At 35.0% G+C, this 27986-nt stretch overlaps 3 protein-coding genes across 4 annotated transcripts; 1 reads left to right on the plus strand and 2 right to left on the minus strand.

Moving 5' to 3' along the window:
- Positions 1 to 1597: 1597 nt before the first annotated feature.
- On the minus strand, positions 1598 to 2649 carry LOC108485900 (uncharacterized protein At3g28850-like). The gene has a single exon (XM_017789743.2). The coding sequence runs from the start codon at positions 2469 to 2471 to the stop codon at positions 1701 to 1703; it is 771 nt and encodes a 256-aa protein (XP_017645232.1). The 5' UTR covers positions 2472 to 2649; the 3' UTR covers positions 1598 to 1700.
- A 16831-nt stretch (positions 2650 to 19480) lies between these two features.
- LOC108484255 (peptide-N4-(N-acetyl-beta-glucosaminyl)asparagine amidase A) lies at positions 19481 to 21715 on the plus strand. The gene has a single exon (XM_017787975.2). It carries the CDS (start codon positions 19747 to 19749, stop codon positions 21547 to 21549), a length of 1803 nt encoding a protein of 600 aa, XP_017643464.1. The 5' UTR covers positions 19481 to 19746; the 3' UTR covers positions 21550 to 21715.
- A 1219-nt stretch (positions 21716 to 22934) lies between these two features.
- On the minus strand, positions 22935 to 27266 carry LOC108484075 (probable methyltransferase PMT23). 2 transcript variants are annotated; one of them, XM_017787712.2, is made up of 9 exons: positions 26591 to 27266; positions 25725 to 25874; positions 25298 to 25568; positions 25070 to 25180; positions 24715 to 24886; positions 24326 to 24580; positions 23755 to 23949; positions 23343 to 23565; positions 22935 to 23173 (listed from the first exon to the last, which is right to left on the minus strand). In XM_017787712.2, exons 1-8 carry the CDS (start codon positions 27071 to 27073, stop codon positions 23355 to 23357), a joined length of 1848 nt encoding a protein of 615 aa, XP_017643201.1. In that variant the 5' UTR covers positions 27074 to 27266; the 3' UTR covers positions 22935 to 23173; positions 23343 to 23354. The 2 variants fall into 2 exon arrangements, with proteins under 2 accessions (XP_017643201.1, XP_017643200.1); XM_017787711.2 differs by having other exon boundaries at positions 22935 to 23565; positions 26591 to 27262.
- Between the last annotated feature and the right edge of the window lie 720 nt (positions 27267 to 27986).

Here is a 27986-nt window from a genome sequence, read left to right on the forward strand (position 1 = left end):
AGGGTAAGGAAAGTGCCACTATAGTAACCCTACGAAGAAACGGCTGCCACCACCACCACCCATCTTTTCAAGGCTTGATACCAATTTGTAGGTCATTGTTTCATAAATCTTATCATAAATATAAAAATATTTTTGGTTCCTTTAATCATCCATTTCTGCAACATTTTCTATACGTTGATCTCTCATACAACTTTTGTAAAATCATGTTTCAGATATGATAAACTTGCAACGTAAATAAATAGGTTGGGAAATGGCAAAGTATGTGAAGAAAAATGCATATGAAAATGACCAAAAGGAAAGAAATTTGAAAGATTAATGATGGCATCAATACATGGTAAAAAGTTTCAATACTTTTTTTTAAAGTATTGGAAGTGTATTGATACTTTTGATCAATACTTTCATTAAGGTATTGATACTTCTGACTACGTAGGAAAGCATATTCAGTTGGACGTATTTTTATCTTCTCTCTCTAAAATCAGCATATTTCAGTAAATATCATAGAAATCAGACTATTTACTAATTTTTTTAAAAACCCAACTTTTTTTCATAATTTAACCCATTTTTATTGAATGCTTAAAATATGAATTTTTAGTATCATCTTAATATAAACTTTGATTCGTTAATGGCATGTTCGTACTTGTTTTAATTGTTTTTTCATGTTGTGTTTATATGATGCAAAATATAGTATTTAGAATTATCAAATTTATACACGGAGCAACTAAATGTTTAAATATTTGAAGAAAAAAAGAAATCACATATTACTCTAACATTTTTTTTTTCTTTTCTAATGTTTTTTCTTTTCCTTTTCTTAGAAGCAATGATAGTTTATTTTTTTTGAAAGTCATGGTGGTGTATATAACTTTAATATTAATTTCTTTTGGTTGTTGTTTAGTTTGAGTATGATTGATTTTAGTTTCCGAGATGACGAGGAAAAAGTTAGACTATACATAAATTGGTTTCATGTACCACCAATGTGAAAGGCGCAATCTTTTAAAGAGTTTTGACATTATCATTTATTAATGGTATAGTTTGATAACAATAGAGTTAAATAGTTATTCTCAACGGTTACTCAAGGTGATGTATTTTTGGTAGTTCTTACGTTACTAGAGTAACGCTTTTTGTTGTTTGTAACTCTCCTCTACTAACCTATTCAAGAAGGACGAAGCATTAGTGTAGTAGTTAATTGCTAGTTGGTCTAATAGGGATATTGATTTTAAGAGTAGAGGAAGATATCGTCTTTTCACTTTTTTAAATATTAATATCAAATAATAATTGAAACCCGAATTGATCTATATTGCAATCTTTTGACAACTTTTCATTCTCTTTTATATTGAAATAAAAATATTAATATGAATGTGTGCAAATCAAATATTATTTGTACAATACGTGATTCCATATTATTTCTATTTATTTTTAAAAGAGAGTTTTTCTCCTAATTTTAGTATTTTAATTAGATTTTAATTTTGTAAGGAAAATAATTAAAATTAAAAATAAAAATTTAATTTGTCATTCTCTTTAAAATAGTGTGATATCACAATTTCATATCATCGTTCCTGTTATGTATATTTTGAACATTTTAATGGAAAACAAAAAGTAAACAAAATTGTAATTAAAATGGTAAAAAGAAGCTAGGGACTTCAAGAAAATACAAATGCCTGTTTTTTTTTTACTAATTTGATTTTATATTAATAAAAATTAAGCTAAGAAAAAGAGTAGGAGACTCGACGGTGACCGGGGCTGCAAGACGGGCACCTGACGAGACCGTTAGCATTGCAATCGTTACAACTTCGGAACCCAGATTTTTCAAAATAAATCTTATGGCTACCATTGCATTGTCGACAAACAACGAATCTCATCCCTTGGCATAAATCACAGACACTGGACCCTACAGCAACCGGTGACCCACCAATCAGGTTCTTCAGTTCTCCACACTCATGTAACCGTTTGATTTCCTCCGCACCACCTACGTACTTCCCGCCGATGAAAACCAAGGGTAGCGTAAAGCTTTTGATTTCATTCCGCCCGATGATCCCCTGCAACTCCTCTACGAAATCCGAATCCATAGACAAATCTCGTTCGTCGATCGGTAAGCCGAATCCACGTAGAATTGACCTGACGGCCTTACAGTCCTCGAAAGTCCTACGGACGACACGGAGGCTGGTGAAGTAAAGTACAACCCGCTGATCAGCGTAAGGGAGAGTAACGGAGGGTTGGGGTGATAAGGGAGCATGGTGGTGGGTTTGAGCCGCTGCCGCTGCGGCCGCAGCCCATGCGCGGAGGACGGAGGTTGAGAGTGTTACACGGTGGAAAATGGAGGGCTTTTTGGGGGATTTAGAATAGGGCTGGAAGGGTTGGTCCTCTTGGAGGATGGCGTTAATGTCTTTCAAAGAAGAGGAAGAGAAATGGGAGGGTGACTTGGGAGTGGAGGATGCAGTGTTTGGTGGTGATCTTAGTAGCCAGTGAGGGAACATTGGAGAAGGTTTGAAGGAATTAGCAAGGAGGGTTTAACATAGAAATTAAGGATTACGAACCCAATATAAGGTTAAGTGGGATTTGCGCTTATTAAGGCAACCCTGGATATGAATTAGATAAGGCAATAAGGCTTAGATTAAGGGATTCCAGATTCATGCCTACCTTGATTTCTACATGAGGTTACAAAAGAGAGGGAGAGTCGTACTTTGTATAATAATATTTTATTTTTTTAATGAAAATATTTAATTATATTATATAAAATTTTTACATGATTTAAAAAAACATAATTCGTATTATCTTTTGAAAATTTTATACTTAAAAATAAAATAAAATAAAGAGTATGGAATTCAACCTAATTATGATGGAATTAAAATGTTTCCATTTTCAATGTATCAAAAATAGGAACTCTTTATTAGTTAGTTAGTCTTAATTAGGATAACTTAAAATATATATATATATATATATATAATAATTTATTTAGCCTTTTAATTTTATAAAAAATTTATTTTACTTCTCTATTTAATTTTTCTGTCTTTTTAATTTTTTAATTTATATTGTTTATCAAATTATCTCAAAATAAATGAAAAAGTTAATATTAGTTAACTTTGTTAATATGGCATATATGTGAATTACCACGCGGATGTCACATTAGTAATTAATTAATTTTTAAAATTTATTTAAATAGTTAATATTTTTAAATTAATTAATTACTAATGTGACATGCATCAGATTACCACGTGAATGTCACATTAACAAAATTAACAAATGTTAATTTTTCATCTATTTTGAAAGATTTAACAAACAAATTTTAAATATTAAAATAAACAAAAAATAGAAGAATAAAATAAATTTTTATGTAAAAAGAAATCAACATATTGGTTCACTAAAATGTGCCACGTGTTACTGGTTTTCTAAAATTTTATTTATACTTGGATTTGTGGAAAAAGTTCAACTTATTAAATTATTTAGAGATAATTACATCAAACGTCCTAAAAATGATTTTCATTTTAAATTGGTCCTTAAATTTTAAAATGTTTTAATTATATTTTAAACTATTAATGTTATATCTATTAAACTTTTTCATTGCTAAAACCATTAATTTAACCTTTAAAAACACATCAAATCTTATATAGCTGAATTTAAAATGAATATTTTAAAGAAATAGAATGCTATCACATAACTTTTAGATGTAAAAATTAAAATAAAATTAACTAATAAAAGAGTGAAAACTTGAAAAAGAAGAGTAAATGAATAAAATCTTCTATAAAAGTTTGAAAACCTCAAAAGTAAGATTTTTAAAATATCTATTTTACAATATTTATTTTTCTTAAAATTTTATTTTAAATTAAGTCATATAAAATTTGACTCGTCATTTAACTATTAAATTAATGATTGGATCTAACAATTTAAAGATATAATTTAAATATTTGAAGTTTAAAAATCAAATTAAAATGAAGGTTATAATTTAAAGATATTTAGTACAATTAACTCGAATATTTACAACTATTTTCAATTACGAAAGTTAAAATGATTACTAAGTACATGGCACAATTTGACATTAATTTCTCTATATGCATTTTGTAAGAAAAATATTTTATATTTATGTAAAATTTAGGGTTTGGGTCGATCTTAAAGGGATGTGGGTAAATTTTTTATTTCTGATTTAGATTAAGATATTTTACTCAAAAATATAAAAATCGATTCAACAAGTTGATGATTCATAATTCAATTGTGGTTTATACTTATTTATGGCTAATCAATTCCCTCCCTTATTTCAAATTGATATATTGGTCAATTCTTAATTTGACTAATCGATTTAGTCTGGCTTCAACAATCATGATTTTATGTCAAGATATATCTTAAAATTTATTATGCAATCAGTCAAGATTATAAAGACGAGAATACAACATAAAATCAATATAGTTATATAAATTGATTGAGCCTTGGATTAATCAACATCGTTGTTTATATAACATATAGGAGGACGTGAGCTCGAGTACATTTAAGGACATATTATTCTCTTATTTAAGGGTTTAGGATTATGGCTAATTTGTAGGATTTATATAAAAATATAATTATGTAAAATTAATACATTTATATCATATTTATATTATTTTAATTAATTTATCTGTATCATCTTAAAATTATAAAAAGTTTGAAATTATTTAATTTTTATGTTTAAAAGAATATAATTTTATTGGGTTAATATGTTCATTAACCCTGAACTTGATAACTTTACTCTAGTCTCTTGACTTTTTATTATCATGCCAATCCCTAAAATTGACATAAATTACATACATCGATCCTTAAGGCTAACCCCAATTATTTTTTAAAAAATTTAGCGATATAAAAAATATCATTGTAACACATGTTATGCATTTATTCATATATTTATAAGCATAAAAATTTTATTCTTATTTTTTGAAATATTTTTTAAAAATAATATTTTAATACTTTTTTTTCCTTAGAAATCTTTGGTTTTCTTCTTACAACTCTCCTCCCATCTCTCTCTAATACTTCACCATTTTCAAAATTTGTTATTAGACCATATACTTTGTGTAAATTGTAGATTTAGGACTTATACTTTAATTTAATCAATTTTAGTCCTTATATTTTTGAAATTTGAAATTTTAGTTCTAATCAAATGATAGCAATTAAATATGTTTAGCTAAATTATGCCATTAGTCCTGTATTATACGTAAAGTTATAGATTTAGTCCATGTTCTCTAGCTGGATCATTTTTAGTCGCTATAGTTTTTAAATTTCGAAATTTCAGTATTAATACAAACAACAGTCTTTAAAACTATTAACTAATAACATAACATTATACATGCGATAATATGTTTGGCGCATCAAATTTTAAAAACAACGGAACTTAGTGAGTTTGTTACCATTAGGTCAAGACTAAAATTTTCAAATTTTGAAATTATAGGGATTAAAATGACAAAACTAAAATACAAGTACTAAATCCACAACTTACGTAAAGAATAGAATCAAATAGTACCAAATTAAATATTGAGTTATAAATAATTTAAGATTGATAAAAATAAATAAATAAAACATAGTTTAAATATGTAAAGGTGTTACACTCTTTTAAAATTTAGTTATTATACTTTAATTTTTTTATTTTAAAATTTGTCCTTTTATTACATTCCATCCAATTTTGCCCTTAATTGTTAGAGTGGTTATTAAAGAAAAAGGCAAAATAACCTTTACATCCCTTAATATTTATAGTTTTGTTAATTTAACTTTTAATCTTTAAAATCCATTAAAAATTCTTAATTTCTTTTCATATTTAAAAATAAAAATTATGAAAAATAATCCATTTAAAATTTAAAAATAAAAAGTGTTTTAAATAATAATAATAATAATAATAATAATAATAATAATAATAATAATCCTTTCATGTTACTTGCTAATGTTTACACTAGGGGTAAGCGTTAGATTGAATCGAATCGAATGAAAAAATTTCGAGTTAATCGAGTTGACGAATCATATTTTATCATCTTAATTTGGTTTGAAATTTTCTCGAATCGAGTCGAGTGAGATGGAATTCGAATCAAATAGAATAGAATATATTTATTCGAGTTCAATTTTAAAAAATAATTTTGGGTACTTGTAAGCACTATTACCTATCATAATAAAATTTGTCCACATTAATCAAATTTTTTATTAACTTTCATCACCTCATAATTTATTTATTAATCTTTTATATACGGGTTAGTTTCTTTGCTTGCTTAATTGTTTCAATTATCTTCATATTCTTGTCACTATGTATTTTGGAATTTAAAATATATTAAATATAAAATGTAATTTTTAATAAAAGTTATTTTAAATATAAAGCGTGAAATTGATACCAATATAAAATTTTATACGAATATTTTATGGCATAATTAATAAATTAATTTTAATATAAATATTCAATATGACTAAACAATTCAATAATATAAATAATATAAAATGTGAAATTTAATTTTGGATAATTTTAATTTTTTATTTGAGAGTAAATGGTGAGAAGTGTGACACCCCGAATGTGACCCTAGTCGGAGAGTGGTTTCGGGACCACGAAACCGAGTCACAAGAATAATTAAGTGTTATATTCCGTGCTTATTGTATGTGGAATTGGTATGCGTAAATATTTCGTGTCTCGATTTTTATTAATTAGGTGCTAATTTATAAGAAAGGACTTAGTAGTGAACTTTGAAAGTACGATAGGGAAATATGTGATGACTAATTAAAGCATGCATGCAAAATAATGGACTTGCATGTCAAATTCCCTTTTTACAAGTGATGGCGGCCATGACAAAGAGATATGGGCTAAACATGTCATGAAACATGTTTTGTTGGGCATTAGGGAGAAATCATAAACAAATAAGCATGGGTAAGAAAAGAATGAAAAAAAATGTGTGTGAGAGAGTAGCATTCCCCCATTGCCGTGCAACCAAGAAGAAAACAAAAAATTTGTTCATCCTTTCTCATCTTTTGGCGAAAATCATAAGGAGGAAGAAAGGATTTTGCTCCATTTTTGGTTTAGAAGAGAACTAGAAGGAGATTTGGCCATACTTGTACCAAGATTAAGGTATGTATGAGGTTGTGTTTGGAGTTTCATGCATGACTTGGTCACTAACTTGATGTGCATGTTAGCCATGGCTCAAATCTTTGCTATGCCATGGAAATGGTATTTGGGCAAAGTTGTTATGGTGATAAAGCCATTGCATGCTAAGTGTGAAGCTTGATGATGATGCATGCAATGATGGATTTTCTACTCATGAGTAAGATTTTGAGTTTTCTCTTTGTTTTATCATGATTAAAGTTGAAAAGGAGCATGATTGTCATATTCGCCATGATGCATTCTTGAGCATGATTCATGCTTCTTGCATGTTAGTTAAAAATTTGTGTTTTGGATGGCTATGGACACCTTGAAAATTGACCATGCTCATATATGCATATATATGATTGCACATTATGTTTGGTTATGAACTAAGTGATGAATATATTGATTTAAAGAAGAAAATGTGGAAGAATGCTTGTGAAATTGCAAGCACAATTGCCTAGCACACATATAAGTGCTTGATGCTATATTATAAGTTTTGGGCCACAATGTGCAAAGCATCAATTAGTAGATTGCATGCTGTTTTTGTGAGGTATTAAGTGCAAAATTGACCTCAACATGTACATGAATATTCGGCCTTGGGTAGCCTATTGAAGGCCTTAGCATTTCCTTGATGCTCAAATAAATTGTATTGAATTGCTTGATGTAGTATAAAATGTGCATGACCATTGTGTATTCAAGCTAAAGAGTGGCCATATGACCATTTAAAATCCTTGTCATATTCGGCCATAAGCAAGCACAATGAGGTTTTAATAAATTGAATTTGTTTGAATTAGCTCAAGAGCTAAGAGGGCCACAATTGGACAAGGGGAAGGAAAAGGTGATCGAATAGCGAAAAAGCCGTTCGACAACATCCGAGGTAAGTCCTCAAGAAGTGACCTTACTTGAATTATGTGAGATGAAATATGGATGTGTATGATTATTGATTATGTGTGTATGAGTATTTGAATTCCACCGGGCTAAGTCCCCGGCGAATATGCTAATGATTATAATTGTGTTTGAGCCTTAGTAACGAAAATGAAATATGTATGTCCAATGATTATTGATGTATGTGTGCATGAGAAATTGAATGATATCCGGGCTAAGCCGAAGACAATTATGCTGGAAATTATATCCGGTTAAGACCGAAGGCAATTGTGCTAGTGGCTATATCCGGGCTAAGGCCGAAGGCATTCGTATGAGTTATTCTATCCGGGCTAAGACCGAAGGCATTTGTGCGTGATTATATCCGGTTATATTCGAAGAATCTTGGGCTGGAGGTGAGTGTTGGTTGCTGAAATGAATTTAATTAGTACACTCGGAAAGCCCAAAGGATAAGGTACGTTATATGTGCATTGGAAAGTCGGCGTGTTTGAGCAACATTCGCTCAATCGACTAATGAATTTCAGTTATTGAATTGATTGATGCTTTGCGAACTTATATAATGATGAAGTATGAAGTAAGAATGTGTATTAATGAAATGATGCATTTGGCTATGTGAATGTATTGCTGTAAATTATAGTTCATTATATTCCTTGAGACTTACTAAGCATAAAATGCTTACCCGTTGCTTTGGCTCTTAGTTTTCTAGATTTCGCTCGAGGCAATCGGATTTGGGATCGTTGAAGTCGAAGTCATCCACACTATCAAGCCTCCATTTTGGTATAAATTTTGGTTGAACTTGAGATGGCATGTATAGGACTACCCCTTGTTTGTTAAATATGTTGTAATGTAAGTATGTACGGCCGATGCGAAAATGGCTCGAAAAGGAAGCATGAACTTAGACTAATTGTGGGTTGTATGTATATATTTTGTGTCATGATGTGGCTATGGCTTGGAAATGGGAATGTTGGTCATATGATCAGCCATTGGCATGGTTAAAATGATCATATATGAACCTATGTATGGTAAGGCTAGTTGAATCATGGAGACCACCAAATAGGTAAGTCCTATCTTAAAACAGATGCTGCCAGCTGCAGTGGCATGAATGTGAAAAATCACCAAAATTCATAGGAATGGAATTAGATAGTGAATAAGCTATGTAAATGAACCTTGATGAGTCTATTTTCATATGGAAGAAACGAAACGGTCATAGGAGTTACAGGTTAAGAGATATTAAAGCTATTGTGAGACAGGGCCAGAATGGTTTCTGGGTTCCCTGTCGCAACTTTAAAATTCACTATAAATTATCCAAAAATAATTAGGAGATATACCTTATATGTACAGATTCCATTTTGAGTCTAGTTTCATTAGAAACAAACGACACCAGCATTAAAGCCCTGTACAGAGAGATATTCAAGTTATACCGCGCGAAGGTCAGAGCAGTCGATCCCTGTAACAGGGGTAACTTTAACTAATAAACTGTACCAATTGGCCCGACCAAAAATCCTAGAAATAAATCCATGGATGGATATATGAGTCTAAATTCAGGAAAAATTTACGAAACCAGTTTCCGAGTTTTGAAACTCGAGATATGATTTTTAAGGCGACAGTGACGCAGTTTTCCAGCCTGACTGGAAATGTCAAATTGGTGGGCAAAAACATGTGAACTTGGTTTGTTAACCCTCGGGTCCGACACCGGCGATGGTCTCGGGTTTGGGGTGTTACAATTTTATTGGTATCAGAGCCACGGTTTAGTCGATTCTAGGACTACCGTGATGTGTTTGGGGTCTAGCTATACATGCCATTAAATGATGAATCGATAGTGTGATGAATTCTGACAATTTGACTTCATGTTTGTTTATAGCAATGGATCCCGATCCCAACCGAAGCGATAGCTGATGATGTGGAGAGTGTGGCGCTGCTCCGCGCAAGAGGACAGCGCGGCGGACTCTCAACCTATGGCCAGTAATCCTAATGACGAGGCTAGGCAAGCCTTTTATAGTGTGATGAGCGAATGGTTTAATCAATACATTCGAACCAACACTACATTCCACCACCTCCATTCCCGACGAATGCAACCCCGCACCTACAATACCTCCGGTGGATCGACCAAATAAGGTCGGGTAAGCCCCGATCGATAGGATTCGAAAACATGGGGCCCTGAATTTAAGGCTACGGATGATGATGATGCCGAAGCGAGTGAATTATGGTTAGATAACACTATCAAGGGTGCTTGATGAGCTATCTGTACACCGATGAGTGCTTAAAGTGTACCATCTCCTTGCTACGAGTCCGCCTACTATTGGTGGAGTACTCGACTTCGTGGTGCCTAGAGAGCAAGTGACTTGGGAATTCTTTCTAACCGAGTTCGAAAAAAGTATATCGATCGAGATTCATCGACCAAAAGCGGAGGAATTCCTTGATCTTAAGCAAGGTTCTATGTCCGTTATCGACTCGAACGAAAGTTTGTGAGGCTTAGCGATGCTGCGAGAATGCATTTCGTCCGAAGCTATTATGTGCAAGCGCCGAGGATGGGCTGAATGATGATATAAGGATGTTTGTTGGCATTCTCGAGATACGAGAGTTCGTAGTACTTGTTGAGCGAGCTTGTAAAGTCGAAGAGCTTAGAAAGGAGAAACAAAAAGCTGATGTGGGGATTGGAGAATTCGAAGAGGTCCTCGGAAAGTCTCTTCAACAAGCATCGAAGAGATTTCGAGATGATGCGAGCCGGTCTAGAGGCGTTTCGGGCTTTTCTAGACGAGGACGCGATCGACCCTGTAACCACACGAGTCACCTCGATCGCGGTGGCGGAAATGATCGAGAGAGGCGGAGTGTCCACATTGTGGCAAATGGCATTCGGGAGCTGTTGGTTTCGTGATCGCTCCTGCTATAAGTGTGGATCGGCCGACCACTTTATGAAGGATTGCCCGAGGATACATGAGCAGAATGCAAGTCGAGTGCAAACCCGGTGCTACCATCGCTCGAGGTAGACCACCTAGAAATATGGGCAATGTCGTTGGCGGTCGAGAGGATCTAGAGATGCTACCATCGGATCGAGGCTCGTGCTCTGCTAGGACTTATGCCATCTGGCGCGCGAGGATCTTGCCTCTCCGGATGTTATTACCGGTACTTTCACTCTTTTCAATACAAATGTAATTGCTTTGATTGACCCTAGTTCTACTTATTCATATATATGTGAAACCTTAGCATCCATAAGACTTTTCCCATTGAGTCTCTTGAGTTTGTAATTCGGTGTCAAACCCTTGGGTCATTCGTGCTTGTTAACAAAGTGTGCAAGAAAAGTCCCCTAGTGTTAGAGGTTCTTGTTTTCCGGCGGACTTAATGCTTTTGCCATTCGATGAGTTCGATGTTATTCTTGGTTTGGATTGGTTGACCATGCACGATGCGGTTGTAAATTGCAAGAGCAAGACTATCGATTTGAGGTCGCGAATAATGAAATAATTCGGGTTGAGTCCACGGACTTAAAGGGTTGCCAAATGTAATATCGGCGATGTTGGCGAAATATGTAAGAAAAGGTGCGGCGTACCTTGCGCGACGCTTTCGATGACAAGGAATCGAGAAGAAACCGAATCGTGCCCGTGGTTTGTGAATACCGGATGTTTTCCCAGAAGAATTGCGGGTTTACCACTGTTCGGGAATTAGAATTTGGCATCGAATTGGTACTGGTACCACTCCAATTCGATAGCTCCGTATCTTATGGCACCAACGGAATTAAAGGAGTTGAAAGTTCAGTTGCAAGAATTGGTGGATAGAGGTTTTGCTCGCTTGAGTTTTTCGCCTTGGGTCTTGCGCCGGTCTTTGTTCGTGAAGAAGAAGGATGGAACCATGCGATTGTGCATCGACTATCGTCGACAACAAAGCGACGATAAAGAACAAATATCCGTTGCCACGTATTGATGACTTGTTCGATCAAGCTGAAGGGAGCCTCGGTGTTCTCGAAAATAGATTTGAGATCGGGCTACTATCAATTGCGAATCCGAGATTGGGCGTGCCCAAGGCGCCTTGAGCGAGATATGGTCACTATGAGTTCCTAGTGATGCCGTTTGGGCTCACTAATGCCCTGCGGTATTTATGGATTTAATGAATCGAATCTTTAGACCATATTTGGATCGATTCGTAGTCGTGTTCATTGATGACATCTTGGTCTATTCAAGAAATGAGACCGAACATCTTTGAACACTGCGGTTAGTCTTTGCAAATTTTACGGGACAAGCAATTATATGCTAAGTTGACAAGTGTGAGTTACGGTTAAGAGAGGTTAGCTTCTTGGGTCATGTGGTATCTGCATCGGGTATTCGAGTCGACAGAATAAAATTTCAACCATACTAAATTGAAAGCCTCAGAAATATTCGAGGTTCGAAGCTTTTTGGGGGGCTTAGGTTATTACCGACGTTTTGTAAAGGGTTCTCAACGATAGCCACGCCGATGACGGCTACTCCAAAAGGATGTTAAGTTCGAATGGACGGAGAAATGCCAAAAAGCTTCGATCAATGAAAACTTATTTGTTGAAGCCCCAATTCTAGTGCAACCCGAGTCCGCAAGGAGTTTGTTATCTATAGCGACGCCTCTCTACTTGGGTTAGGTTGCGTATTAATGCAAGAAGGCCGAGTTGTGGCCTATCGTCGAGGCAATTAAAGCCACATGAGAAAAATTATCCGACTCATGATCTCGAATTGGCGCCATCGTATTCGCCTTAAAGATTTGGCGACATTACTTATTTGGTGAAAGGTGCCATGTATACTCGGATCACAAAAGTCTCAAATATTTGATGACCCAAAGAGACTTAAATCTGCGACAAAGACGTTGGCTTGAGTCATTAAAGGATTATGGCGATCATTGATTATCACGGGAAAGGCGAATGTGGTTGCGGATGCCTTGAGTCGTAAATCGTTATTCACTTTCTGACGATGAATGTGCATTTGTGCGTCCGATCCGACGGTGTGTTAGTGGCTGAATTGAAAGCCAAACCACTATTGACACACCAAATTCGAGAAGCTCGAGAAAGTCGACGACGAGTTGGTTGCAAAAGCGGGTGCGTGTGTTCGAACAAGGACTCGGAGTTTCAAATCGGCGATGACGATTGTTTGAGGTTCAAAAGTCGTCTGTGTGTCCCAAGGAATTGAACTCATTTCGATAATTCGAATGAAGCCCATTGTAGCCAAATGGCAATCCACCCGGAGTCTGAAGATGTACAATGATTTGAAACGTCGATTTTGGTGGCATGGTATGAAGCGAGACATCTCCGACTTTGTTTCAAGATGTTTAATATGTCAACAAGTGAAAGCGGAACATCGGTGCCTTGAGATTACTTGACCAATCACGATACCCAGTGGAAATGGGATCGAGTCACAATGGACTTTGTATCCGGACCGCCATTGTCGACAAGTAAGAAGGATGCGGTTTGGGTCGTGGTAGATCGATTGACTAAGTCGGCCCACTTTGTCCCCGACGCACGGATTTTTCAATGGACAAATTAGCGGAATTGTACGTTTCTCAGTTGTGAAATTACACGGGGTGCCTATTTCTATCGTGTCGGATAGAGATCCGAGATTTACCTCGCGGTTTTGGAAAAAGTTGCAAGAAGCTTTGGGTACCAAGTTGCATTTCAAAGACCGCCTTTCACCCCAAACCGATGGTCAATCGGCGGGTAATTCGGATACTTGAGGATATGTTAAGATGTTGCGTCCTCGAGTTTAGTGGTTCATGGGAGCGGTATTTGCCGTTGATTGAATTCGCTTACAACAACGACTTTCAATCGAGTATTAAGATGGCACCTACGAGGCTTTGTGCGAGGCGTAAATGCCGTACACCATTGTTTTGGTGAGCTTGGTGAAAGCAAGATTTTCGGGTGGATTTGATTAGGGATCTTGAGCAGAAAGTGAAAGTAATCCGTGAAAGCTTGAAGATAGCCTTCGATCGTCGGAAGTCGTGCAGCGGATATGAAGCGTAAGGATATCGAGTATCGGTGGGTGATAAAGTGTTTCTCAAGGTATCGCCTTGGAAAAAGATACTCGAGTTCGTAGTAAGGGCAAGTTGAGCCCGAGGTTCATTGGGCCATATGAGATATCGAGCGAGTCGGTCGGTGGCATATCGTTTGATTTTGCCCCTGAACTCAAAAGGTTCACGATGTCTTCCACGTTTGATGCTTGACGTTATAGATCCGATCCATCGCACGTGATTAGTCCATCGAAATTGAAATTCAAGCTAATATGAGTTATGAGGAAGAACCAATTCGTATCCTATCACGAGAAGTGAAAGAGTTGCGAAACAAGCGGGTTCCGCTAGTGAAAGTGTTATGGCTCAAGCACGGGATAGAAGAAGCTACTTGGGAGACCGAGAACTCTATGAGAGAGCGATATCCGAACCTATTTACGGTAAGCTTTTAGGGGACGAAAATCTCTTGAGTGGGGAGAGTTGTGACACCGAATGTGACCCTAGTCGGAGAGTGGTTTGGGACCACGAAACCGAGTCACAAGAATAATTAAGTGTTATATTCCGTGCTTATTGTATGTGGAATTGGTATGCGTAAATATTTCGTGTCTCGATTTTTATTAATTAGGTGCTAATTTATAAGAAAGGACTTAGTAGTGAACTTTGAAAGTACGATAGGGAAATATGTGATGACTAATTAAAGCATGCATGCAAAATAATGGACTTGCATGTCAAATTCCCTTTTTACAAGTGATGGCCGGCCATGACAAAGAGATATGGGCTAAACATGTCATGAAACATGTTTTGTTGGGCATTAGGGAGAAATCATAAACAAATAAGCATGGGTAAGAAAAGAATGAAAAAAAAATGTGTGAGAGAGTAGCATTCCCCCATTGCCGTGCAACCAAGAAGAAAACAAAAAATTTGTTCATCCTTTCTCATCTTTTGGCGAAAATCATAAGGAGGAAGAAAGGGATTTTTGCTCCATTTTTTGGTTTAGAAGAGAACTAGAAGGAGATTTGGCCATACTTGTACCAAGATTAAGGTATGTATGAGGTTGTGTTTGGAGTTTCATGCATGACTTGGTCACTAACTTGATGTGCATGTTAGCCATGGCTCAAATCTTTGTTATGCCATGGAAATGGTATTTGGGCAAAGTTGTTATGGTGATAAAGCCATTGCATGCTAAGTGTGAAGCTTGATGATGATGCATGCAATGATGGATTTTCTACTCATGAGTAAGATTTTGAGTTTTCTCTTTGTTTTATCATGATTAAAGTTGAAAAGGAGCATGATTGTCATATTCGGCCATGATGCATTCTTGAGCATGATTCATGCTTCTTGCATGTTAGTTAAAAATTTGTGTTTTGGATGGCTATGGACACCTTGAAAATTCGGCCATGCTCATATATGCATATATATGATTGCACATTATGTTTGGTTATGAACTAAGTGATGAATATATTGATTTAAAGAAGAAAATGTGGAAGAATGCTTGTGAAATTGCAAGCACAATTGACCTAGCACACATATAAGTGCTTGATGCTATATTATAAGTTTTGGGCCACAATGTGCAAAGCATCAATTAGTAGATTGCATGCTGTTTTTGTGAGGTATTAAGTGCAAAATTGACCTCAACATGTACATGAATATTGGCCTTGGGTAGCCTATTGAAGGCCTTAGCATTTCCTTGATGCTCAAATAAATTGTATTGAATTGCTTGATGTAGTATAAAATGTGCATGACCATTGTGTATTCAAGCTAAAGAGTGGCCATATGACCATTTAAAATCCTTGTCATATTCGGCCATAAGCAAGCACAATGAGGTTTTAATAAATTGAATTTGTTTGAATTAGCTCAAGAGCTAAGAGGGCCACAATTGGACAAGGGAAGGAAAAGGTGATCGAATAGCGAAAAAGCCGTTCGACAACATCCGAGGTAAGTCCTCAAGAAGTGACCTTACTTGAATTATGTGAGATGAAATATGGATGTGTATGATTATTGATTATGTGTGTATGAGTATTTGAATTCCACCGGGCTAAGTCCGGCGAATATGCTAATGATTATAATTGTGTTTGAGCCTTAGTAACGAAAATGAAATATGTATGTCCAATGATTATTGATGTATGTGTGCATGAGAAATTGAATGATATCTGGGCTAAGCCCGAAGACAATTATGCTGGAAATTATATCCGGGTTAAGACTCGAAGGCAATTGTGCTAGTGGCTATATCCGGGCTAAGGCCAAGGCATTCGTATGCGAGTTATTCTATCCGGGCTAAGACCGAAGGCATTTGTGCGTGATTATATCCGGTTATATTCTGAAGAATCTTGGGCTGGAGGTGAGTGTTGGTTGCTGAAATGAATTTAATTAGTACACTCGGAAAGCCCAAAGGATAAGGTACGTTATATGTGCATTGGAAAGTCGGCGTGTTTGAGCAACATTCGCTCAATCGACTAATGAATTTCAGTTATTGAATTGATTGATGCTTTGCGAACTTATATAATGATGAAGTATGAAGTAAGAATGTGTATTAATGAAATGATGCATTTGGCTATGTGAATGTATTACTGTAAATTATAGTTCATTATATTCCTTGAGACTTACTAAGCATAAAATGCTTACCCGTTGCTTTGGCTCTTAGTTTTCTAGATTTCGCTCGAGGCAATCGGATTTGGGATCGTTGAAGTCGAAGTCATCCACACTATCAAGCCTCCATTTTGGTATAAATTTTTGGTTGAACTTGAGATGGCATGTATAGGACTACCCCTTGTTTGTTAAATATGTTGTAATGTAAGTATGTACGGCCGTGCGAAAATGGCTCGAAAAGGAAGCATGAACTTAGACTAATTGTGGGTTGTATGTATATATTTTGTGTCATGATGTGGCTATGGCTTGGAAATGGGAATGTTGGTCATATGATCAGCCATTGGCATGGTTAAAATGATCATATATGAACCTATGTATGGTAAGGCTAGTTGAATCATGGAGACCACCAAATAGGTAAGTCCTATCTTAAAACAGATGCTGCCAGCTGCAGTGGCATGAATGTGAAAAATCACCAAAATTCATAGGAATGGAATTAGATAGTGAATAAGCTATGTAAATGAACCTTGATGAGTCTATTTTCATATGGAAGAAACGAAACGGTCATAGGAGTTACAGGTTAAGAGATATTAAAGCTATTGTGAGACAGGGCCAGAATGGTTTCTGGGTTCCCTGTCGCAACTTTAAAATTCACTATAAATTATCCAAAATAATTAGGAGATATACCTTATATGTACAGATTCCATTTTGAGTCTAGTTTCATTAGAAACAAACGACACCAACATTAAAGCCCTGTGCAGAGAGATATTCAAGTTATACCGCGCGAAGGTCAGAGCAGTCGATCCCTGTAACAGGGTAACTTTAACTAATAAACTGTACCAATTGGCCCGACCAAAATCCTAGAAATAAATCCATGGATGGATATATGAGTCTAAATTCAGGAAAATTTACGAAACCAGTTTCCGAGTTTTGAAACTCGAGATATGATTTTTAAGGCGACAGTGACGCAGTTTTCCAGCCTGACTGGAAATGTCAAATTGGTGGGCAAAAACATGTGAACTTGGTTTGTTAACCCTCGGGTCCGACACCGGCGATGGTCTCGGGTTTGGGGTGTTACAAGAAGTAAAAGTTTAGGAGGAAAATAAAAAGTTTTGGGGAATAAAAGTTTGAGGGAAAGTAAATGGGGGAGTAAAATTTTTGAGGGAAAATATTAAAAAAAAATTTGGGGGGAGGGGGGGATGGGTTTGGGGTAGATGGGAGGTGAGATGGGAATGGAGTAAAAGTTTTGGGAGGAAAGTGGAAGGAGTAAAAATTTTAGGGAAAAATAAAAAGTTTTGAGGGTTTTTGGGAGTAAAATTTTGGTAGCAAATGAATTTTTGGTAGATTGGGGGGTTTTGGGGAGTAAAAGTTTTGGAGGGAAAGTGAGAAAGAGTAAAAGTTTTGAGAGAAAAGTAAAATGGTTTGAGAGTTTGGGGTAAAAATGTAAAATATTATAATTTGATATTCGAATTATTCTAGTTATTCGAATTCGAAAACTCAACTCGATTCGAATTTGAAATTCAAAAAAAATTCGAGTTGACTTAAATAACTCTATTAACTCGAATAACTCAATTCGTTTAACTCAAAATTCAAATTTTTTTAATTTTTTCGAGTCGAATTGAATTTTGCTCACCCCTAATTTACACATGACAGGATCATGGACTTTGCCCTCTTATTACTTAGTTTGAAGGACATAAATGGTTTGTTCTAGAGGCGAAGTCAAAAAATACTTTTAAGGGCCGAAATAAAATTTTAATTTTTAATAGTCTATATATTTATAATTTTTAAAAGATTAAATTAAATTTTTATAATTTTAAAGGGGCTAAAATATAATTTTAGCTTTTCTAATTTAACATTTTAAATTTTTTAAAGGACCACAACAACAAATTTCTATTTTAGGCTCTTTTGCTATAATATCAACTACACATTTTGTCTTTTTTTTTTGTTCACTAAATGTAAATTACAATAATTCATAAAATTTTAATTTGCTGACTCAAATTAGTCCCTACCAATTTATTCAGCATCCTATAATTTTTGCGATGAGTGGGAAGGAGAATTTTTTAGGTTAAAGTATTTAAGAGATCCTTATATTATAGGGGTTGAATTGAATTAATCCTTTTATTATTAAATGAATCATTTTAGTTCGATACTATTAAAAAGAATTAAATAAGTCCAAATTGTTAAGAAATTAACATTTATGTATAAAAATGTTGAAAATTATTATTATTTATTTGTAGTTAAATTCTAAATAAAATATTTTATTTATAGAACCATAAAACTTTTAAAAATATTAACTTTGTTAAATTATAAATGATAACTCTATTCCAATTTAACTTTATTTAATTCCGTTAAATAGTAAAAGATTGAATTAATCTATTTAAGTATAAAAATAAATAATTTAATCAAACCTCTTTTAAGTATATTCACCATTACATAGTCTATAACCATAGGTGTTTTAGGTCGTATTTTTCTGTATTAATGCAATCATAAATTTCAGTGATCAAATGGGTGAAAAGGTTTTATCGCTTTTAGAAAATAAGCCCTTTTGGGCAAAAATTAAAGAAATTAAGTCTTGAAATTAGTATATAGTGTATACATTGTATTTAATTTAATTTGAAAGATTGGAAATTCCATATCATTATAAAAAAATCAAATTAATATTTTATAATTAAATTTAAATAAAGAATTATATATAATTTATTTGAATTAAATTAAAAAGTATTTGCTTGAATTTTATTTAATACCGATTTATAAACTTTATTATAAAGAGTAAATAATATTTTTTTGAATTTTGTAACTTTTATATTTTTTGAATTTTTTTAATTTTAAAGAGTTTTATTTTTCATATATTTTAAGATTTCCATAAAAAATATCTTTTACTTTTTAGAATTTTTATGTATTTTTAAAAATAAAACCAACTTGAAATAAAAAATTGCAAATTTTAAGGGTTTTACAAAGCTATTTTACCTTTTTCTAAAGGCATCACATCAACAACTGTATACTATTATGTATACCATTATCACATCAACTCTGATAAAAATTTTCTGTCTTCCCTTCCCTAAAGCAAGAGTGGATAGATATTCCCAGTGACTGAAATATCTATTTTCTTTTTCATATTCATAAAGAAGCTTAACAACTGTATACTATTATGTATTTTTCCCCTTGATGATGGTTACATGTTATATAATTCGACACCTAGAGAAAATATTGAATACCCAGAGTATTAAAAACATGCAAATTAACTAACATTTTCAAGAACAAAAATGAACTGCTGTTACTTTGCTTTCACTAGCTTATTGCTCTTCCTCACCGGAACAGTACCCTCGTCCGCCGCCGCACCTGATCGCTTCCATAAACCCTTACGGCTAAAATCTTCGGACCCAAAACCCCAAGCTCAAGAATTCTTCGAGTTGACCAATCCTCTACCGTCCGATCATCTGGCTCCGTCATGTTCCCTCGCCGTCATCAACCATTCATTCGCCAACACAATCGACTCCCCTCCTTTCTCCGCCCCTTACTCTCCACCTTCCGATTGTTCTCCGCCCTGGCCGCGCGTCGTCCTCGATTTTCGCGCTGACTCCTCCGGCGATCAGTACGATCGTATCGCCGCCATCTGGCTCGACGGTGCCGAGATTTTACGGACCAGCACGGCGGAGCCGACGGATACGGGGATCTTCTGGAGAGTCAGGAAGGATATCACTAGGTATTCTTCGATTCTTTATAAACCCCAACTTAACGTCACCATGATGCTCGAGAACGTCGTTAACGACATTTACACCGGCGTTTACGACATTCATGTTTCCTTCCTGTTTTACAAAGAAAACATCGTGCCTAACGACGTTAGGTTTCCGTCAATCATTTCCCCAAGTCAAAACCATTACGACAATTTGGGAACCGCCGAATTGGGATTGTTCAAAACGCCGCCAGATTTGATAATCCCGATCTCCAGCGACGGCGAAAGAGGGCATTGGTTCAGAGTGGAAAGCGAATCGGACGTTCACGTCAAAAAAGTCCGATTCCCGGACAACACTATTCAAGTCGTTTTGGAATTATACGCGTCGTTTCATGGCAATGACGAGTTTTGGTATTCGAATCCGCCTTATTCCTACATCCGAATGAACAATCTGACGACGGCGCGTGGGAACGGCGCATACAGGGAAGTTTTTGTGACGATTGACGGGAAATTCGTGGGATCGGAGGTGGTTTTTCCGGTTGTTTTCACCGGCGGGATTAACCCATTATTCTGGGAACCGATCGTGGCGATCGGGGATTTCAATTTACCAAGCTACGATCTAGATTTAACCCCGTTTTTGGGATGGTTATTGGACGGGAAATATCACGATATAGCAATCTGTGTCGATGATGCGATATCGTTTTGGCTGGTGAATGCGAATTTACACTTTTGGTTGGATCATGGAACTCCCAAAGTTGAAGCTCAATCGGTGGTTTACAACAGTCCGGCGCTGGCCATTCAAAGACGAGAAGCTTTCACAATGCTTGATGGGAGTTTTAGGATTAAAGCCAATAGGAAAAGTGAGTTTGCAGGTTGGGTTAAATCCACAGCTGGTAATTTCACCACCATTGTTTCACAGCAATTTAAGCTTACAAATGTAGTCAGGTTTTACTTCAATGGGACTTACAAGATTGTTCAACAAAGAGTTAAGGCGAAGAGGGATTCGAGGATTCGAGCTGATTCCGGTAATTTGGTAGGTCGTACAGTTGTTCAAAGGCAGTATCCAGTAACGGTGATCACGTCTACTGTTCCATTGCCTCAGATAGGTTCCTTGGGGTCCAAGGAAGAGGAAATGTATATGATGATCACTAACGTTTCTCATGCCTTGAGCGAACGGCGGATCAACGGGTTGTCTTCGAGTACTCTAAACAACCGGCAGGAATCGGAGGGATGGATGAAGGTGAAGGGTCATTCAGTTATCTCTGGCAGTGGGAGTACATGGCAGAAATACAATTACAGGGACGAGTTCGGTTGCTATTCTCGGACCGTATTGGCATTGGAGGGCAAGCTCGCGATTGACAATACTACGTTTTCTTGTGCATCTTCTGCGTAGTTTCTGTTGTTTGCCATCACCAATTTGTATGGAACATTCCAAATAATACTTTGGTATGTCGTCTATACTGTATGTAGTGTACGAGTTTGTGTGTCTATTTTAGCTTCTACCTTACTCTAATGTATATGGTTTCTATTTAATAATACCTTCTTTGTATTCATCGCTAGTTATGTTTTGCACTTTTCTTCTTTTTTTTTTTTCTTTTTTTTTCCTAACTAGAGATAGTAATTCCATTCATTAAAAAACAAAAAATACATCAATTGAAATGACAACAATAACCTTTTATAAATACTAATGAATCAAAGAAAACCAATACGGAAATAGCATTTGGAACTATCTATTTCCATTGTTCTAATATTTGCATGTCATGACCTTATAAAAACCTTATGAAGGATAAATATATACAACAATCACTGCTAAACTAGCAATATCAGAAAAACTATCAATGATGCCATAATTAGACTATGCTAATAGTGAGCTCTAATTAACGACAATGTCAGAGATCTCAAAACACTCAACATTGGTGATGCACAAAATCAATCACTCAAATGGCCCAACCTTCTTCAAAACTTTCAAAAAAATAAAACTAAAGGAAATAATTGAAAAAAAATACTAAAATTATAATTATTAACACCGCCATAGCTTTTAGAGAAAACCGAGTGAACTATTGTTACTATCACAACTTTTGAATAAAGTAAAATTAACTTTATCTATACATTAACTTTCACTCGATAGCAACTAGTGAAACTCATCGACTAGAAAAATATCGCTAAAGCTGTTAAAAGTCAAGAATAAAAAGGAGAGAACTGAAAGAGAGAGTAGAGAGTAGAGAGTAGAAAATTTTCTTTTTAAGCACAAATAGAATTTCGAGATACCATATTGATTAATACAACTAACTTTTAAGTGATTGGTATAAAAAATTATATTTACAAGTTAATTCGATTTGATTTGAAAAAAGTAAATTATTTAATTATTATAATATTGAGTTTAAATCAATAAGTGAATAAAATTTAAATGTTCTAATATATATTCTAAAATTTTCATATATTTTTGAAAATCTCAATATAAACTCTAACATAATTAATCAAGATTTGATTGAATTCAAGATTTATTTATTTATTTTCATAAAAAAGAAAAAGCATTAAAAAATTGGAATCAGACATCAAGCACAAATTTATTAATATCATTACACCATGAGTCCCTGGAGAAGGGCATCCGATTTTTAAAAGAGGTCTTCTCCTACAAGTAAAACCATTTTGTCCAATTTCTAAATGAAGTGGATACCTCCTCTTTACTTGGAAACTTCATTAGATTCACTTAAATTGTCCGCAACTATGGAATTTTATTTAAATTAGGCAAATAAAAAATTGAAAAGAACAAAAAAATGAAGAAGCCGAAACCAAATGCTTTTTTTTTTTCTCCCTTTCCAGCTGTTCATCTAACATTATTCAGACTCTAAATTTTTTAAAAGAAAATATCAATGTCTGATACATTCAGATATTAGTACAAGATCTATGATCCCCTGAATAATTAACAAAATTTAAAAGAAATTGAATATACTTGTGTTGAATACAACACTCACTTCGAGTCCGTCTAACGTAACTGTCCAAAACCTCTGCTGGACCTGTTGTTCATGGCCAAGCAAAACTCGGATAATTTAATCGACAGATAAGCTATTTAAATGCTATAAACTCATCCTTCTTCTATAGGATTGAATTTAGGGTAAAGAAGTATTTGAATGTTGCAGAGTTGAAGTCCAATCTTAATCGAGGACAAATTGGGAGTGGAAGAACCTGGATAGCTGCTCATGTTTCTTTTCGGTTATCATTCTCACTCGGACGCCAAAAGCCCTTCTTGCCAACAAGAAATTGGCCTTGATAAAGTGTTGTTGACCAGTGAAGTGAACGGAGTACCGGATTGAGCTTCTTAATATTTTCCATGGTGTCTTGGACCAAAAGATATCCGCCAGGTCTAAGTATCCGATCCATTTCCACAGCTACGTCAATAGTATCGCATCTGAGAGAGGGGCAAAATGTATGATAACTAATTCTACCATAAATCCAATAGCTTCGAAATTATATGCATGACGCAGTTACTAGCTTTAGTCATCTATTAGGTCATTCAATCACCTACTTGGAGTACACATCGCAAATAAAGCATAAAAACATTTAGATCAGTAACTTTTAAGTGTTCACGACTGCATACCTCTCTTTTAGGTTTTTGAAGAGAAAGCTGGCATGCAGTAGATCGTATGTTCGAGGGTACGTATTGAAAGACTCACACCAGTCATGATAGACTCCGATCAACCCCCTTTCGAAAATAATGGACAATGTATCTTGTGCATCAATTGGTACAACATTCATCACCCAAAGAGGTTGGTCAATAAGAGCTGCAGCAAACCTGCAAACACCAATTTCGATAAGAGCATGGGAATTCTGTACAAGAGAAAGTTTATCTTGATATGTCAGATAGCAGTGGACACAAAAAAGAAAGGATCAGAGGACATATTCGAAAAAAGAAAACTGCTCTTGCGATACTACAGCTACATACCATATGTCATATAACTCAGTAAGAAATTAAAGGTGCTAGAAATATGAGGCAGAGAACTCCTATAAAACACTTGTATCTCCTTTCATCGAAGTGAAATGGAATATAGGTCATAGGATCACGAATTACACACAGAACGAGCAAGATGAATCACACGATTAAACATTAATAAACCTTTTTTTTTTTTTTTTTTACAGAAAAAAGTTTAGAACATTGTTATATTACTTACCCTCCATAACCAGCATTCATATCCATTACATTTCTTATCCGTCCCAAGCTTATAGCTAGCCCATCAAGATACACCTCTGATACAAGTGCTGCCCAATGTTTGGTGTCCTCAATGAATATGTCTTCAGCATCTGGTTCGGATGGAAGGCTTGGAGGCTTACTGCTAAGCCTTTGTGGCCATGGTGTGGACCATCTGAGCAAATTACCCATCCTGTCAACTGGAAGGCGCGAAATACAATAACTAAGAGGCTCGTACCTGTCACCATCAATAGACATCATGAGAAGCAATTTCAACACAAAAAAAGGCCAGCACCACATATCCCAACATTATTCATGCAAGTCTTTGAGCGTGAGAAATGTAAGGTATAGACAACACTCTTAAAAGATTACCATGAGGCATTCTGATTGGTTTTCTGTTCACACAAAGGTGGAAATTTTTCTTTGCGATGCTTGTAACAGGAATATGAGGAAGGCTTTTGATATATTACGAGTCCAACTCCAGTTGAATCAACAGTTTTAGCCACAATCTTCCAGCATAAGGATGTTGTCAAAGCTACCATTGCTGAAATATATACAAAGTATTGGACTAACTTAGCACATTTAGATTATAATAATGAGATGGCAAAAAGAAATAAATGAGGTGACTAATCACACTTGGACAAAACAAGTAAGCAAGGAAAATCTAAAGAAGGGAAAACAATTTTTTATTTCCCCCATGAAAAGTAAGAGAGAGCAGCATTCTCACACTTCCAAACTTTACTATCTCTTTCATCATCTCGATAAACTGGTGTAGCAGACCATATGAAATATCCTCCTGGCTTAAGAACCCTGTTCAGCTCCAATAATGGTTTCCCACCTGCATTTTGCATTCCAAAGCAGCAAAAGTCTCAAAAATTCCATGATATGCTAAAAAAAATAGAAAACTGAACAAAGTCAAACAGATGCTGAAAGGAATTAATAATAGATACCATACCATCTCCGTCCCAATGAACTCTGCATCGTGCACAATGTATCAAATCATATGCGTTGTCTGAAAATGTTAGCTTTTGTGTACCGATGACAGAAAGTATAGCAGGAATTCCCCTCTCTAAAGCAAACTGTATCTGAGCTTCATGTTCATCCTTGGGGGCAAATGACATGGTAATTACATCTTTATCCAGCAAATAACCACCAAAGCTAGCAACACCGCAGCCGACATCTAAAATAACCCTAATGTTCTTTCCCCATTTAATAGCTGGTAAAGTCTGGAGGGCGAAAAATAACTTTAAGGGAGAGGAACGTAATGACGCTTAAAATAAAATATCAGTAGTCTTTTTGAGGTCCACACTTCAACCAATAACAGAGGATAAATCAGAAATCAAGTGTTAACTTGCCAAAGGATTGGAAAATCCAGCACATACCTTATGTATGAAATCAATGTAGCTTTGAACACCGTTCTTAAATTGAGTACCGCCACCAGGGAAAACAAAATAATCACCAGATTTTCGCACCCAATTCTGCTCCTTTTTGTATTCCACAAGCTTAGGATGAGGAACATTGCTATACCAAATCTACAAACGAGCACGAATACGTTAAATCACCTGCATATTTAGCAAGTAAAACAACACTAGAAATGTTTATACATCAGAAATTTCTTTCATTTTATAACTTTTAGCAACCAGCTTCCCAAAACCTGTTCCTGGTGAACATCAGACTTCCGTTCTTCGCATCACACTCCCCACGTATAATAGGCAATGATACTCGAACTTGGGTGTGCTTGTTAAATATGGGTATATGCCGGATAAAAGCATGCTCAATTTTTTGTTTTTATTTTTTAAAGTTTTTCTATATATTTGAACGGTCCTCTAGAGTCATATGCAATACCCTCTGTCCAAATATAGATTGGGTGTAGGCAATTGACATTTCAAGAAAAAAAAAAAAGCCTCAAAATAACATAGCAATAGTAGCAATTGAACAGGCTTATGATTAAAGAAACGAAATGTTTAAAATCGCCATCGTAATATTTTCTAGATAGAAAAAAAAAATTATCTAGAAGTTCACTAAATGTTAAGAATTTTATCATATAAATTCGACTTTTGAGTTCTATAAATCACTTTCGCACTAAAATTTAAGAATTAAGTCTCTAAACTATCAAAACAAAGAAATATATAAAATTAAACCTTATTTCACACTTTTTCAATGAGTAAACCATTTTGCAAGTAATTTTTTTAAAAATAAAAATCAATTAAACAAAAATCTTACCAAAAATAAAAAAGCTGAAGCTCACCATGTCCCTGCTTTTAGGCCAATGAACTGGAACCTTATAATCAATCGGCAAAGGCGCCAAACATCTCGGACTGGGCTTCGGACAATGCCTTTCCCTATGCTCCATCCGCCTCCTGGATTTCAATTCTTTAATCGCTTTCCAATTATCCAAGCACGGTATATAATCCACCGCCAAAGGACCTAACTGACAGTTCTCCCATTTTATATCCAAACTCACATTCAAGTCCACGTCAGAAGCTGCTGCGATGGTCTTGGAAACCGGTTTCGCGGAGGAGACGGGGACATTCTTAGGAGATCGTGTGGGTAACGGACGCGGCGGTGGAGGAAGAGGATCGGAAACTTGGAAATTGGTGGAGAGGAGGAGGGAAGGGGAAGAGGAGGAGTAGGAAAACAGGAGGATGGTGACGGAAATGAGAAGAAATGAGAAAGCGAAAAGGAAAGGGAATTTGCGTTCTTTGAACATGTTTTGGACGGAAATCGGCATTATGGATCGGAGAGTAAAATTAGCTTAAAACTTTACTATTAAAAGAGAGAAAAGGAATTCGAAATGTCGTTATCATTGAAGACACTTGAAATCATACTTGTGGAAATTTTGTTGTGTGTGGGACACTCACTCATGCTGTAAATCAACCGAGTTGGATCTCATCCCACTCACTCCGATTTATAAAATACAAAATTTAAAACCTGTTTAACCTCTCTATTTTATTCACGGGTCAGTTAATTTAATACCTTTTTATGGATTGATATTCTAATCGGCTCTCGGTTTAACGGGTCAGTTGGATCGAAACAACCACCTATAAATTTGGGTAATCTATAAAAATAGTTACTTTTATTTACATTAGGTTATATTTTAGTCACTTATATTTGAAATGTTACGTTTTAGTCACTTATGTTATTATTTTGTTACGAAGTGATCACTCTACCATTAAGTCTCGTTATCTCTCTAATAGTAATCCTACGTGGCAATCCAACTAGATTTTAAGTGCCAACTTAGATTTCTAAATGAGAAGAAAATAGATTTTTAATTAAAATTTTAATTAATTAAAATTTTAAACCTAAACCTTAACTAAAATTTTGATCTTAATAATAGTTTTTCCAGTTAAATGAGAAAAAAATCCATTGAAAAAAAGAACGAGATGGAATAAAAATTAAAAAAATGATATGAACAACTTTTTTAAGTTAAGGTTTAGGTTTAAAAATTTTAATTAATTAAAATTTTTAATTAAAAATCTATTTTTGTCTCATTTAGAAATCTAAATTGGCACTTAAAATCTAGTTAGACTGCCACGTAGGATTACCGTTAGAGAGATAACGGAACTTAACGGTAGAGTGATCACTTCGTAACAAAATAATAACATAAGTGACTAAAACGTAATATTTCAAACATAAGTAACTAA

The sequence above is a fragment of the Gossypium arboreum genome, chromosome 6 (assembly GCF_025698485.1).
Source record: "Gossypium arboreum isolate Shixiya-1 chromosome 6, ASM2569848v2, whole genome shotgun sequence".
NCBI lineage: Eukaryota > Viridiplantae > Streptophyta > Magnoliopsida > Malvales > Malvaceae > Gossypium > Gossypium arboreum.

Bases quoted from the DNA above. Each gene is read 5' to 3' on its own strand.
- LOC108485900 (XM_017789743.2), bottom strand. From the start codon at position 2,471: ATGTTCCCTCACTGGCTACTAAGATCACCACCAAACACTGCATCCTCC.
- LOC108484255 (XM_017787975.2), top strand. From the start codon at position 19,747: ATGAACTGCTGTTACTTTGCTTTCACTAGCTTATTGCTCTTCCTCACC.
- LOC108484075 (XM_017787712.2), bottom strand. From the start codon at position 27,073: ATGCCGATTTCCGTCCAAAACATGTTCAAAGAACGCAAATTCCCTTTC. The intron at 25,875-26,590 runs GTGAGCTTCAGC...GCTCGTTTGTAG, and splicing joins GGCCTAAAAGCAGGGACATG to ATTTGGTATAGCAATGTTCC. The intron at 25,181-25,297 runs GTATGGTATCTA...TGCAAAATGCAG, and splicing joins AGTTCATTGGGACGGAGATG to GTGGGAAACCATTATTGGAG.